General features: G+C 44.1%; 1 protein-coding gene across 2 annotated transcripts in view; it reads right to left on the bottom strand.

Annotated features, from left to right (window-relative positions):
• SERINC5 (serine incorporator 5) overlaps positions 1-16,110 on the bottom strand; it is an 88,804-nt gene that overhangs the window by 6,669 nt on the left and 66,025 nt on the right. For both annotated transcript variants that reach the window (XM_060009232.1, XM_060009233.1), the window contains 5 exons: positions 15,408-15,503; positions 12,798-12,924; positions 6,228-6,294; positions 3,288-3,327; positions 2,312-2,456 (listed from right to left, as the gene is read on the bottom strand). In XM_060009232.1, coding sequence (XP_059865215.1) covers positions 2,312-2,456; positions 3,288-3,327; positions 6,228-6,294; positions 12,798-12,924; positions 15,408-15,503 — 475 coding nt within the window. The remainder of the gene's footprint in view (positions 1-2,311; positions 2,457-3,287; positions 3,328-6,227; positions 6,295-12,797; positions 12,925-15,407; positions 15,504-16,110) is intronic.

Genomic DNA, 16,110 nt, shown 5'->3' with positions numbered 1-16,110 from the left:
CCCACAGCAGTGTGGCATGAAGGAGTCACTCACATGTTTGTTGTACAATGAGTCTTAATGTCTATCCTAAGTTATTCTAATGTCTATGTTAGGTATATCCTCAGGCACAACAAATTATGATGCAACAGAAACTTTGGATCGGTCAAAGAAATCTCCAAAAGGAATCAAAAAGAATCTCCATGTAGTGACAGGGAAAGTCAGGCCCATCATGTATTGCCCATCACGTAAGTTAAAAAACAACCCTCAAGGGGGAGAATATGTGTAATCACGTTTATGTTTTAAAAATTATATAGGCTAGGGCTTCCCTGGTGGCGCAGTGGTTGAGAGTCCGCCTGCCGATGCAGGGGACACGGGTTCGTGCCCTGGTCTGGGAAGATCCCACATGGCGCGGAGTGGCTGGGCCCGTGAGCCATGGCCGCTGAGCCTGCGCATCCGGAGCACAGGCTCCGCAACGGGAGAGGCCACAACAGTGAGAGGCCCGCATACCGCAAAAAAAAAAAAAAAAAAAAAAAAAAAATTATATAGGCTTATAAATACACAGAAAAGGAATGAAAGGATACATACCATATAGTTAGCAGTGGTTATGGGGTGGGGGGGTCCATTGTTACTTTTCACACTTTCACCTTTTTTTTGGCTATGCCACGCTGGCAAACCCGCGCCCCCTGCTGTGGAAGCAGGGAGTCTTAACTACTGGACCACCAGGGAAGTCCATATGTTAGTTTTTTTTAAGAAGATGTTTCAAACTTTTGTAATGAAAGTGTAAAAAAAAAAAAAAAAGACAAAGTACAAAGTAGAAAAAAAGAGTATCTTCTCTTTCTTAAAGGCAGAATTCCATGTTCTTCCTCCTCACTGTTACTATGTTCTCAAGACTGCCCACGTGCCATTAACCTCCCATTTTCTTAAAGCTGCAGTAAGTATCACCAACTGCCAGGCTTAAAAGCATGCCAACAGAGGGACTTCCCTGGTGGTCCAGTGGTTAAGACTCCACGCTCCCAATGCAGGGGGCCCGGGTTTGATCCCTGGTCAGGGAACAAAATCCCGCATGCTGCAACGGAAAGATCCCTCAACTAAGACCTGGCGCAGCCAAATAAATAAATAAATATTGTTTTAAAAAGCATGCTGACAGACTGTCAGGAACGCGGACTGTTTCTGTGAAGATGAGTACAGCAGCACTTGGAGAAGAAGTTAGTTGACTCCAAGAGATCTGATCTTCGGGCTGTAAAGAATAGGATGTTTTTAACAAACAACCCAATCCAAAAATGGGCAGAAGACCTAAATAGACATTTCTCCAAAGAAGATATACAGACTGCCAACAAACACATGAAAGAATGCTCAACATCATTAATCATTAGAGAAAGGCAAATCAAAACTACAATGAGATATCATATCACACCAGTCAGAACGGCCATCATCAAAAAATCTAGAAACAATAAATGCTGGAGAGGGTGTGGAGAAAAGGGAACACTCTTGCACTGCTGGTGGGAATGTGAATTGGTACAGTCACTATGGAGAACAGGATGGAGGTTCCTTAAAAAACTACAAATAGAACTACCATACGACCCAGCAATCCCACTACTGGGCATATACCCTGAGAAAACCATAATTCAAAAAGAGTCATGTACCAAAATGTTCATTGCAGCTCTATTTACAATAGCCAGGAGATGGAAACAACCTAAGTGTCCATCATCGGATGAATGCATAAAGAAGATGTGGCACATATATACAATGGAATATTAGTCAGCCATAAAAAGAAACGAAATTGAGCTATTTGTAATGGGGTGGATGGACCCAGAGTCTGCCATACAGAGTGAAGTAAGTCAGAAAGAGAAAGACAAATACCGTATGCTAACACATATATATGGAATTTAAGGAAAAAAAAATGTCAAGAAGAACCTAGGGGTAAGACAGGAATAAAGACACAGACCTACTAGAGAATGGACTTGAGGATACGGGGAGGGGGAAGGGTAAGCTGGGACGAAGTGAGAGAGTGGCACTGACATATATACACTATCAAATGTAAACTAGATAGTGGGAAGCAGCGGCATAGCACAGGGAGATCAGCTCGGTGCTTTGTGACCACCTAGAGGGGTGGGATAGGGAGGGTGGGAGGGAGGGAGACGCAAGAGGGAAGCGATATGGGAACATATGTATATGTATAACTGATTCACTTTGTTATAAAGCAGAAACTAACACACCATTGTAAAGCAATTATACTCCAATAAAGATGTAAAAAAAAAAAAAGGATAGGATGTTTTTAAAAGACTTTTTTTTTAACAACTTCTAAAACATCTAAGACAACGGAGCCACTCACTTGAACCAGTTGGTGACGGTCATCATCACATAGAGGGAAGCCAAGAAGAATACGAAGTGGAAATAGGCATAGCTGTAGACAGTGCTTCTCTTCTCATCATAAATGACCCTCGGGCCCTCTTTCACATTCTGCTGCTCTTCTGTGTCTGTGAACCACAAAGCGAGCACAAGCCCAGTGAGTGAACACACGCATGTTGACCATTTTCGCAAAGCCACACTCGCTAGTTTCCATCCCAGGGGCTGTTGAGTAGAAAAGCTGTCAAAAATCATTTGTACCCTCAGGCAATTTCATCTATGCCATAAGCCCCAAACGCCCACCTCACCCCAAAACCTTCTACAACAGGATGAGTTACCTAATGTCGGTCACGTTTAGTTTAACAGAAGAGAGCCCTTAAACACACAAAACGTATTATAAGCTCAGAAGAAAATGAGAGGGCAGAGCAAGAGTTCTCAAGCCCCTGGGATGCTCTAATTCAAGAAGAAAAGTAAGCTGAACGAAAGAAAATTTCCAAATTATCATTCGTTTAAAAAATGCACCTCCCGCTCCTTGAAATCTCACTGGGTAATGTAACTTATATAAACACGACCCAAAATATAGACTGTTCTTCGCTTGCCAGAATATCAACACAAACGAATCCCAGCAACCCTTTGGGAAGCATGCGTAAAGTGTAACACATAACGATAAACCAGCTCTGGAATAAAAACGTCCTCTCACCACTCACGTTATTTGTGCCTGAATCCCAAATGCCTACAGACTAGAGCTACAGGTCTGCAGGGCCGCACGGAGCCCAGAGCTACAGGTCTGCAGGGCCGCACGGAGCCCAGAGCTACAGGTCTGCAGGGCCGCACGGAGCCCAGAGCTACAGGTCTGCAGGGCCGCACGGAGCCCAGAGCTACAGGTCTGCAGGGCCGCACGGAGCCCAGAGCTACAGGTCTGCAGGGCCGCACGGAGCGCAGAAGGAAAGCTGTCTACTTACCCTCTCCACCAGAGCCGAAGCAAAAACAACACCGGGCTACCTGCGAGGGCAAAACCAACAGTCAGGCGGCTTGCTTTCTGCTTTTCTATCTCCACACTGGTTAAGAACTAAAGGCCACCTATGTGCCAAACCTCCTCCATCTGAACTATATCCCAAGCCCCGAACTGCACGCTTCACTCCTTCGAAAGGTTCTGATCACGTGTGTTCTTCCAAGACGCTCTGGGGGCTAGTGACAGGAAATCAGGACATGGAGGTGAGCCACCCAGATCCCGTTCCAAGGTGCTCCCTTAGTGCTTGCTCAGCTACTGCGAGGCTCTAGAAGGCAGCTCCAGGCTTTGCCCCAGCTGTGGGTTGCCCCACCCTCGAGGGAGCCTATCCTGGGCAACCCACACAGAATGACCGCTCACGGCAGGGCGGTAAAGGCGCAGCCACTGACCCCTGGGGGACAGCTCTGATGGGTCGTGTATCTGCTCCGAGTGCCCGGGGGGTGAGCAGTGGCTCTGTCCAGCCTGCAGTGCCCTTCGACCTCACCCTCTGCCCCATGCTGCCCCCTTCCCTCCTTCCACATGTGTTGATCCCTAATAAACACCCGCATATCAGGCTCTGCCTCGGTGGCTGCTTCTGGAAAACTCAACCTGGAACACAAAGTGAGTGAGACAAGGTCGCCACACTCATGGCGCGCACTCCTGGTGCTTTGCTCTACTTGCTACTTGATGAGATCCTCTTCAGCGCCTGGGGCTGGGATCATTATCCTGTTTACACGTGAGGAAACTGGGGTCCCGCAGGCTGAATAACTGGCCTGAAGTCACAAAATTAGGTGACAGACCTGGGAGAGGAACGCAGTGAACCCCAATAGGCAGCACATGGTATCTAGGAGATGGTGGGGCTGACAGACTCAGAAAGGGTAAAACAACTAAGGGATCTGGGGCCAGGAGGCCTGCCCACATTTCCTATGAAAATCGGGCTCTGAGCTGGCTGCCTCATGGGGGCAGGGGTGCTGGGGACAGCGATGGATGGGATGCTTTCCTTTAACAGTCCTTGGTTCCTTCCAAATGTCATGCCATGTTTCTGACCTACTCAAAACAATAAACAATTTAAAAGAAAAATCAGGTTACGAAAAATTACTCCATGATTCCAGAAGTACTCCGGTAAACAGAGTAAGAAATGCTACACACGCCAGGACAGTCTGCGAAGTGCTGGGTCCTCAGCACCTTCCGGCTAACAACAGTTTCACGACAAAGAACACAGAGCCAGGGGCAAGGACGTGGGAGCTTGAGCCTTCGTCCCATTTATACATCTCAAAGCCAAGCCCTTTTTCCTTCGTGCATCAAGGAAACTTGTCATAGAGGGATTGGCTCTGACAGAATCTTGGATCAAGTGATACCGTCTAAGATTCACTACTTCATTCAATGGGGCCAAGACATCGTATGCTGGGGTCCCAGTTCTTTTGAAGCTTAAGTTACAAGAAATGACTAACTCTCTCTTTCAAAGGTATATCCTGTGAAATGTGAAGCAAGGAGTTAGCAAACCAACTTCCATCCTGTGTGCTCTCCAGTTCAGAGGGAAACGCTGGGGCTCTTTCCTTGGAATGCGAAGAAAAACATCCTCTCTTAAATCTAACTCGGAGACTTGCTGTTCTTTGCACTTTAACTGTGTACACAATGGGGATATTGAAGCCAGAGAGGTCCAACCTCAGCAGGGGGTGACCCAGTCAGCGGTGTGAACAACCACTTGCCTTCTAGAGGCCATTCTCTTCTGGAGAATAGGCAGTAACCCATTCAAACTCAGCACAGTTTTCTCCTTCTTCAAGAGACAGAAAGAGCTGGTGAATGATACTGGCAGACTGACAACCCCTCATAATGGTCCACTATCTCCAGGTCAGGTGCAGGGAGGGCCATCCCCAGAGACCCACTGCAGAACAAAGTGCGCATATCTGGACAGACGCCAGGGCTCTTCCTCCATGCAGCCGGGGTTGGACGCCAGGCAGAATCAGCAGAGAGCAGCTGAATCTCGGGCAGTGGTGGTTAGGAACACAGCATAGACTCTGGAACCAGAGGGCATGGTTTACACGCTGGCAAATCAAAAGTTTCAAGGACTTAACTTTTCTGTTTTTCCCCCTTCTGTGAAATGGAGATAAAACGCTCCTTGGGTTTCTTTGAAGATTAAGTGAAGTCACAGATGTAGCGCTTAGAACACAGCTAGTCTTAGCCATCATCGGAACCTCCTGTTCGTTCCATCCTTGGGGTCAGGGCTGAGTCTCTTCCTGGCTGCCTCCATCTGATCAGACCTTTTGTGACCTTGGTGGATGTTCCACTGAGGGCCCCAGAAAAAAGGCGTTTGCACAAGAAAGAAAATGACATTCTGCTGACCGACAGGCAAATGCTGACCAGCCTGGTTCTTCGGACGCCGACTGTTCACCATTCTTCTTCGCCCCATGGGATGGCCCGCCTGCTGGCGCTGCTGCAGTTAACAAGCTCACGTACAGGCAGTGCCCAGCAGGGCGGCACAGAGCGCAGGCGCGTTCCTCCCCTCTCCTTCCCACAGCTACCCTATGACCTCATGGCCGTGCTGTGTACGGAGAGCGCAGACAGGTAAAGACGAGGGGGATGGGCTAGAAGTTAAGACAACCCGCACACATTCTGTTACAACAGAGGAAACGAGCAAAGAGCAGCCCAACGAGCTACCCAGGCCTCTGGTGGGAGCGGGGCGGCCGAATGCCACACCAGAGGCCAAATTTGTTGGAGGAAGATCAAGGATTTGTTTTAATCCTGTAGTATATTCAGGACATTTCTTTTCCTGGACGAAAATTGTATTCCTTCCTGAGGAGAAAAATGGGATCGTGGAATACAGACCACTAAGGATGCAAATAAACACATAAAAAGCCTTCTGAAAAATGGGTCTTCTGAGATGAAGCAGGGCCAGAAAAGGAAATAAGCTTACTTCCAGGTCAGGAGCTGCGTACCGCCCCTGCAGAGCATCCGAACTTGATCTGGTCGTCGATGTCAAACTAAGAGATAAACAAAAAAGGTCAGCAAGGCCTATTGACGTGTTATATCACATAGAAGGAGGGCAGAGTCTCCTGGCGGAGGCTCCAGTGAGAGGCTCACTCTAACCTACAGTCCTGCTTAAATACAAGTTGTCTATTTTAACAACCCACTTTATTCCAAAATTGCCTGACCTGTTCGATGGCTGATGTTTTTTTCCCATGTTGCATGAGATCATTTTATGCAAAGAGAAGTTTATAGGTTAAAAAAGATAAAAGTCGTTTTTTGATCCTATTATCTTGTTTTTCACTATTGGTTTCCGCTTCTCCTCCCTCAAATGCCAATAATTTTCAGATTTCATTTTTATCTTTCCCCTCCCTTTGACTAGTCTCACTTAGAAGGGATCAAAAGCAATGAAAGAAGCCAGAAATGGCAACAAAACGCAAAGGCACGAAAAGCAAAGGTCATCACTATTTTCTGTGATAATCAGCCTTTGGCAGAGCAAGGTTTTCTGTTTGGAAATTCAGCACAGAGTAGTTATCAGTGTGATTAAAAAACATTCTTCCTGCCACTCTCCCCATGCCTAGAGAGGTAAAATGTTATAAAATCTGGCTTACAGGGGTAAAAAAAAAAAAAAAAGTATTTATTTTTCCTGGGGGAAAAAAAGGACCATTTTAAGCAAATAGAAAAATATTCAATATATATGAATAATCTTTACAGATTGATTTAGCAAATATTTACCGAAGGTGTGCCATGTGCCAGGCCCTGTTCTAAGCACTGGGGACTCGGTGAAACACACAACAATCCCTGCCCTCCTGCAGCAAATGCGCTAGCCTGGGGGCGGAGGGGCTAGTGGAGAGGCAGGAATTAGCAGACCCATTTCAACGGAATAAACTGCAAGACGCAGCACTACCTTCTCTGCTCATTCTCATCCTCTCTCCCAAGGAGAGAAGAGATCAGTGAGATGCAAATAAACAATAAAAAGTTTTCCTCATAAAAAGGTCCTCTGGGATCCAAGAGCATTGCTTCTTTTGTGGTCCACTCAAGTCCAATGGCATCACTTTCACGTCTGCTTTGAACAGATGGATGTTAATGGAGGCCCGCTCCACTCCCACCTCCTGACTTTGAACCTGGTCTGAGGAAGGATAGAAACAATTCCCAATGGCTGTGCACCCAAGAAACACATACACCTTGCTCCTGCACTCAAGGCATGCTCCATTTTGTGCATATGAATTATGATTTCACACAGTACATCGTTTCCATGGAGGAAAATGTAACTTAACTTTAGGAAGAGATCAATATCTGGAATTTTCATCTGAAAGATAATATTTATTCTTTAAAAAAGTTCAAATAAATATTCCATTTCATAAATTCTTGGGAATAAAATGGTTTCAGAAAAGCAAAGCTTTTGATCCTGGCACCTCTGCCACTTTGCTTCCATCATCAGAGAACACTTTAAAAGGGGAAGCTTTTGTTCTTCTAAAAATACCTATAATCAGTTCATCATTAGTGACATGTGACTTCTATAAGTAGATGTTACCATAAAATAAGGTCTTCATTCAATCATGGCCTTTACCCACAAAACACTCTTCTTAAAATTACTGAGAAAATATTGTTTTTACAAACTCTTTAAAAGCCTAGGAAATTCTTATTGTCTGCACTCTGGCTATTACTAAGACCCATCTGGTCGGCACAAGACAACAATTCCCGGATTATCCATAACCTCTTCCCTTCCAGGGCTAAGGCCTGAGTGACTTTAACCCAGTACTTCCTGTGGGGGTGGGAGGAGCCTGACAGCATTTGGTTGGGACAATGCTTCAGTGGACAGAGAAGGTCTAATCACCTTATTTGTTTACTATCTCGAGCACTCTCTCACCAAAAGCCAGGGGCATCTTGCAGTTGTTGTGACAACCAAAAAAGAAAAACGCCTCCCTGCTACCCCCAACCCCTCCCAACCTCTGTCATGCCCAGAATCTCTTCCATATTGGAAGAATGATTTGCAATGCAGGTGCCCCTCCACATCTGCTTCAGCGGTTCGGGAACTGGCCAAACTCCACTAGGTCACAGAAAATCTCTAGACAACGCGTCCAGACTTTCCTATCGGAGACCACAGATTCTGCCCCCGACAAACTTACAGGGCCCTTGAGAGATCCCGTGACTGTTCTCAGACTTGGTATAATCAAGTTCAGTTATGTTCCCAGTGGAAACCAGAGATGGTGAAAAGGGGTCCTCAACATGTTCCTGATGCAGAGACATGAAAACTTCTAGCTGGCAGGTTAGGCAGTAACAGGATTCCCAAAAGGTACTCCCCCCACCCCCTTCTTAAATAAAAGCAGTAGGTCCAGAACACACCAAAAGAATAGATAACCCTCCTTGATTTGCCAACTTTTCTCCATTTAAACCAATCTCTCCAGTGCCATCTTACCAATCTTGCACCTATTTCCATATGGTCTGCTATAGTGCTGTGAAATGTCCCATTTGGAACTAGCAAGTTGTTTGACCTTTACTAAAGATTCTTAGTTTTTCCAATTTTGTTCTCAAATTCCTAAGACAGCTGAAAAAAGAGTTATTTTTTTCTCTTAAGCATAGCTAAAACTGAAATAGCCGGGGAACATTTTACAGCACAAATGCCTCCTAATAATGCAATTATGCAAGTCATGCAGCTGATTGTTCCACCTAAGTGAAGGACCTTACTCCAAGTCTTCCCAGGGCGTGGGTGGGGGGTGGGGGGGGTGTGTGGAGAATGACTATGAACCTGTCTCTCCCAATACGCCAGCAAAGGAGATGTAAGGAAAGGTTTCCTGAACTGGGGGAGAAATATAGGAGCAGTCTCCACATCTCAATTTTCCTTATGTGTACAATGAGGGAATTGAACTTTTCTTTTGTTGGGGGGGTGGGGGTGGGGTGCACAGCTTGTGGGATCTTAACTTCCCAACCAGGGATGAAACCCGGGCTGTCGGCAATGAAAGGACAGAGTCCTAACCACTGGACCGTCAGAGAATTCCCAAGAGGGAATTGAACTTCATCGACTCCATGATCCTGTCTCATCTGACAGTTTGTGAACTTGAATCCAACAGAATAACAATTTCAATCAAAATCTAGAGACCAAGGAGGGACTTAAGGAATAGCTGGGGGAGGCCAGGGCCTATGACAGCAAGGATCCAGGCCTAAGGGGGTACAGGGGCACCCGCTTATAGAAAGAGCCATCAGGGGACTCCTGACGGGGTCCGGGCTGTGACATTTCTTTACAGCATAATGCCTGGGTACAGTAGAAGAGGCTTTGGGAGAAAGGGCAGCCTCAGTTGGAAAGCTGGCGAGTGAGTTTTGGCTGAGCCCTTCTTCCAAGCTAAGACAGCCAAGAGTAAAACATCCTCATAGTGAGTGCCCAGAAGCAGGACTTGGGACAGAGAGCCAGAAAGTGAGACTGGAGGCCATCATGAGAGCCTCCTAAAGAAGTGTCTGAGAGCGAGAGAGTGTGTCGGGGGTGAGGAGACTCCAGTTGGGTGAGAACATAGCACAGCGAGCCTCTAAGATCTTACCAAAACAAGTTAACCCCAATCCCAAGCAATCCTGGACTTCCATTGAAAACAGGTGATTTCTTCTCCCTTCAACGCACACACCACCCAATCTTCTGGCTTCCTACAGAGTCTATGGAGAATTCTAGATATTCCTGCAATCATCTTCAAATGACAGTTTTCGCCCAGGCAGCACAGCCTCCTTCTGTAGTATCTTCCAATCTCTCAATCCTCTGAGTCTAGGAAAGTCAAGATTTGAAACACTCCTAATTGGGTCACCTCTCACACCTCCCTGTTCAAGGCCCTCCTAGGCTGAACTCAGTACCCCTTGAGCTCCAAGATGCTTGGTATAAAGTTCTCAAAGCCCATTCCTCCTGGAGCTGTGGTGGGTAATCAGAGCAAACATCAGTCACTCAGACACCCTCACCCCACCCTGTGCAGCACTTCACTGACCCCTGAGGAATCACCTGGCATCACCAGGCAGTGTGTCCGCGCCATGTGTTACACCAATACCCTGGAGCTGCCTGGCTACTCCTCATCTCCACTCGGTGTGGCTGCTGTTTTCTGTCTCCTCGTTCCTTTGCACACTATGGTTTTGCAGTTTGATTACCAGCATTCAAAAACGTTTGTTGGGCTTCCCTGGTGGCGCAGTGGTTGGGAGTCCACCTGCCGATGCAGGGGACACGGGTTCGCGCCCCAGTCTGGGAAGATCCCACATGCCGCGGAGCGGCTGGGCCCGTGAGCCATGGCCACTGAGCCTGCGCATCCGGAGCCTGTGCTCCGCAGCGGGAGAGGCCACAACAGTGAGAGGCCCGCATACCGCAAAAAAAAAAAAAAAAAAAAAAGTTTGTTACTGGCATTTAGACAGATGTTAAGTAGCAGCTGTCAGCTTTGAAATTTGTTATCTTTTGGGAATATCAGATTAGACCTTACCAACCTCCACTAAAGTGCCTCTAAATTCCAAAAGGAGCAATGTTTCATTCATCATTTCTCACTCAAGGGTGGCAGTGAAAATCTAACAGGGTGGAAATTCCACACCACAAACCAACACCACTGGTGGCAGTTCCATCAGCACATTAAATAGCATTTTTGCCATCTTTTCCATTGATGGGCTTATAGCAAATCTATGCCCTATTTTTATCTAAGGGCACAAACATTTTTTATCATGCAGGATTAGGCATTCAGCAACTCAAAAAACACATGATTTTATTGTATCCAATATCTTTACAGCCTTTTTTTTTCTGATAGCACAAACAAAAGAAACACTAGCTCATTGTAAAAAAAAAAAAAAAAAAATTTTTTTTTTTTTTTTTTAGAAAAAAACAGAAAAAAGTTATCCCTAATACCACCACTCTTACAAGCTTGGTTTATCTCCTTGCAGGAGTTTTTCTACATGTGTAAATACAACTATATTTTATTTTAAAATGGAATATTCTACACTTATAGTATAGTAACCTACTTTCTCCTCACTGGATTTACCAATATTTTTTTACATACCAATGCAGAAAAAAATGTGAGTGACAAATTGCAAAATTAGCCATGTTGCTGACACTTCTCCCCAAAGCCCAACAATAACAGACTCAGGAAGGAAAAACTTAAGAAAGGAAGGGCCGAGAATCAGCATTAAAATGTGGGTGGCCTTTATGGCTTTCCTGAAAACATTCATTGATGAGGGCCCGAATCAGTGAACAAGTATGGAATTAATAACGGTGCAAGGCCAGAAACCGGTCACCACAGTCCCTTCTGCTGCATCATGGAAAGGCTGTCACCACATCACAGACAGGCTGAGAGCTTGCACGCGTTTGAAAGCTTGATGCATGACTGTGAACACGTACTTTATAAAACTCAGTTCTCTTGTCTACGTCTGTCATCTGTCTATGTCTGTTGGTCTCTCTCTATGGCATTAGGGGGTGTTAGAAGCTCTAAGAGAAAAAGCCAACATGCTCAGAGAGACATTCTTTTTATACAAGCTATCACCACCAGGATAGTACAGTTTTGTCCAGAGGAAGATTACCATGTGCCTGTGACTAGCTGAAATTTTTAGACACTGAAATATAACAAACGAGGGACTTCCCTGGTGGTCCGGTGAGTAAGACTCCATGCTCTCAATGCAGGGAGCCCAGGTTCGATCCCTGGTTGGGGAACTAGATCCCGCATGCATGCCACAACTAAGAGCCCACATGCCGCAATGAAGATCCCGTGTGCCGCAACTAAGACCCGGCATAACCAAAATAAATAAATAAATAAATATACATATATATATATATTTTTTAATAAAAATAAAGAAGAAATATAACAAACGAAATGTAAAACACAGGAGTAAAACCTAAACATGAAAGGGTTACTGTCAAAGGGAAGCTTGATCATCAGTGAAATATGTACCTGAAGTAAGAAACTTATCATTCCTACCCTTTACTTTTCTCCTTCTCGTATCTTCTACAGATTTTGAAGGTGGAATAAACCTCACCCCAAGCATCTGCAACACAGCCTGTTTATGTATCACACTTACTTTTGGAAGAATGACTTCGCCTCCTTAATAGCAATGTGGGTTTTAGCATAAAAGAAAAGGGATGTTTCCTGTCTTTCCTGGACCAAGCACAAAATGACTGTGCATGGAGTACTTTGTACTCTTTCCATCAACAAGAGAACAAACGATATTTCCGCTGGAGTAGAAAGTTGCCAAAACATTCTGGCACATTCCACCTCTTCCTCACTTTGTGCCCCCTTACCCTCCAAAAATGCTTATGCAAGTAGTACTCAACCGTCTGTTAAAGCATTGCAACGTACCATATATATTTATTTTATTTACCACATAGAAATACAAGTTAGGCAAATGAAGTCCAAACACCTAGATTTCATGCTGTAATACCACCTTTTTACTTCAGGCTACATTTTCCCTCCTCCTCAGATGGTATTTGTTTGGCTGCCTCACACTGCTAAAATGTATTTAAATTCTCCTCTTTTACTTTTAAAGTCTGCAAAGATGGCCTTAGGTAACTCCTGAAACTTACCAGGAATACAAGATGCATGCACACAACAGAGTGGTACCCAGTCCAGCAACCAAGTTTTTGTCTCTGTACAGGTCCTGACCAAAGTCAGGCACGCAGATGGTGACATTCTTCCCATGTTGATCTAGAACTTGTGAAGAAAAGGGAAAGGAATCAGAGCCACATTAGAAAAGCCCGCTGTTACTCAGGGATGCAGTCACTTTGAGAAAATTCATGCAGTGCGGAACAGTGAGACTCAGCACTGGAAGCTTCTCCTCTACTGTCCCACTCGACTCAGACTAGATTGTTACTACTGTGAAGCACCCTCTGCCACCTAGGAAGCCTCTCGGAGCAAGACCCTCGGGTTCCAGTTTAGTGCTAAAGGGATCTTCAGTCCCAGGACTTGCTAAGAGTCATGCTATTTTTCAGTACTATTGAAACGATAGTAAAGAGTAAACTTAGGTCATTTTTCAGTTGATTGGGCAGTTGATTGGCAGGTAGCGTGCAGCTAACTGAGAGCATCCTCCATGTCTATCCTCCCTGGAGGAGTGTCAAGACTATTACATCAAACAGGAACCTGCAGGAACTGCTATCTGGCCGACAGCCTCCACCCAGATGAGAAGTCATTTTACTATTGGTAACAGGACAGTCATGACATCTTACGGCTGTAACCTGGGAACCTCCTCAAGTGGTCTAGAGCTTTAAAAAATTGTGAGAGGCTACATAACAAAGATTTGTATCATATTACCATCACTAGTCGTTTACTTTTTATCTATCACAGAGTCTTCAATTTTGAACACCCAAGCTGGGTCTGTTCGCCAACTCTGCCCAAAAATAAGGAACATAAACATAAAATAACAGGCTAGAAACCATTTTACAAACATGCACATTCTAAGAGTTTAAAGTTGGACTAAAATTATTGCTGGTGCTCCCACTTGAAACTGTAAACTGTGTGTGCTGTGGTTTAAGGAATCTTTATTCTTAGGCCAATGAAAATTTTCTTTACAAAACTGACCAAAATATGAACTTTGCTATTTAAGTAGCACCACCCAAAATTAAAAATAAAAGTTTTTTTCTGTATTTAAGTGATACCTGCCATTAAAAAGAAAAATGTTGTAACCAAAAACCCCGTTAAGTTAAAAACAGAGATTAATACATAAATAGTCAAAACACTCATAAAAGTCTTAAATAGAGTAGACTTAAATAAACTTAGAGTCAAGAGAGATTTAAAAAAAATATATCCAGGATAGACTATACTTAATATAAGATGTACAATTATATTTGCATTGTACTATAAATAGCTATAAAGGCAAGACCCATATGTAGTACATGTATATGCTAAAAGTTTCAAATTATCTTTGCATTTGCTTTCTAAATTTAAAAAAGGAAAACAACTTCAATGTTCTATTCTAGAGAAAAGAGAGTACATGTATTTCACCTGATGTATATAAGATAAAATGTACCCAAACATACTCACATGTATATGAGTATACATTTATATACACATTTACATATCACAAAAGTGATAAAGATGATGAAATATAATGAGTTTGGAAATCAACACAAGAAAATCTGGTCCTTTACTGGGAAAGCTTATAATATAATAGTGCTTTTATAGTTCTCAAATATTCATTGCAACCACTCTACGAGAATAATAGGGCACCCTTTATATAGCACCTACTACATGCCAGGAACTGTACTTATACTTACATACACACACATACTCATTGAAATCTTAAAAACCACCCTATAAAAGAAGAATTTTATTTAATTATCTTCTTAAAATAATAATTAAAATTCTTATTTTAGGGGCTTCCCTGGTGGCACAATGGTTAAGAATTCACCTGCTAATGCAGGGGACACAGGATCGAGCCCCGGTCCGGGAGGATCCCACATGTCACGGAGCAACTAAGTCTGTGCGCCACAACTACTGAGCCTGTGCTCTAGAGCCCACGAGCCACAACTACTGAGCCTGAGCACCACAACTACTGAAGCCCGCGTGCCTAGAGCCCGTGCTCCGCAACAAGAGAAGCCACCACAGTGAGAAGCCCACGCACCACAAGAAAGAGCAGCCCCTGCTCCTGCAACTAGAGAAAGCCCCACATGCAGCAACAAAGACCAGATGCAACCAAAAAAAAAAAAAAATCTTATTTTAAAGGCGAGATATCTAGGGAGAGAAAAGTTACTTCATACAAGTTACTTAAGTGGCAGAACAACTCCCATGCTCTTTCTACTCTCTGTTACAGTCAGAGAAATGATCACCTAAAGAAAATTAATAACCATCTAAAAATAATAATAAAAAATAGAGCAAAAAATTTTTTCTTGAATATTTTTGATTATTTCTTGAACATTTGAGTATTTCTGAGCAGGAAAATGCAGATTAGGCCTCAAAGCAAACTCAACAGCCCTCCTTAGTTCACGTCTTTCCTGAACAGCAGGAAGACTCAGGAGAAGGAAGTTTCATGTTCATATCCCATGTTGAGGACCTCATTTAATGAAGAAGTCTAGATCATCTCTCTATTTTGATGTGTCGTATCCCTGATACTTAAACGATTGCTCACAGAGACATAGTGCTCACTCCACAAATGACAACATTCATCCTGCAAGCACAGGCTCCCTAACAAGCTGGCTTACCTACTTCTACAGGTTTGCTGGACAGAGCTGAGAACGTGAGATACGTGACGTAGCAGCTGATGAGACCCGACTGCAGTAACCCAGAGTGCGGTTGTCCTGGAGAATGAGAAGAGACAGTGTTTTAAATCAATGATGAGAAAGCATATGTGCCTTAAAAAAACAGGTCTCCCCCAAATGATATCCCTCCAACTTGGAGCCCCACCCTTCAGGGTAAGAAGAGGTACGTAATGTGTTTCTCAGATGACACCAAAACATTTGGGGAGGGGGCGGGGCGGGGAGTGATACACTGAACCTAACTGCTGTTTTAGAGATGACAAGTTCTACGGAGTTCTCTCCCAACACCCTATTTTGATAATAACTACAGCTGTACTGAAACATATTGCCTGGTCTCCGTGAGGTTCATAACATTAGTTCTTAAATCACAAAACCTCCAAAGAAAATTTACCGTCGTTATTTGTGAGATCACATAGTTTAGTGGGGTAAATAAATGATGGATTTTATAGGGAGGGCCTGGATTCCAGATGGGGAGAAAGCTCGTATCTGTCAATGGACAAAAAATCCTTTGGGAATACCAGAGCTGGTCCAAACCAAAGAAGAAGGCTATGGGACTGAGCATTCACTGGGAAAAGGGTTTCAATGTTACAATATTTAAATTAAACTGTTCGGATGGTTGAGAGTAACCAAGATGTGATAAAAGGGATTT

This window comes from Delphinus delphis, chromosome 3 (assembly GCF_949987515.2).
Source record: "Delphinus delphis chromosome 3, mDelDel1.2, whole genome shotgun sequence".
NCBI lineage: Eukaryota > Metazoa > Chordata > Mammalia > Artiodactyla > Delphinidae > Delphinus > Delphinus delphis.
This window is presented reverse-complemented; position numbering and strand designations above follow the sequence as displayed.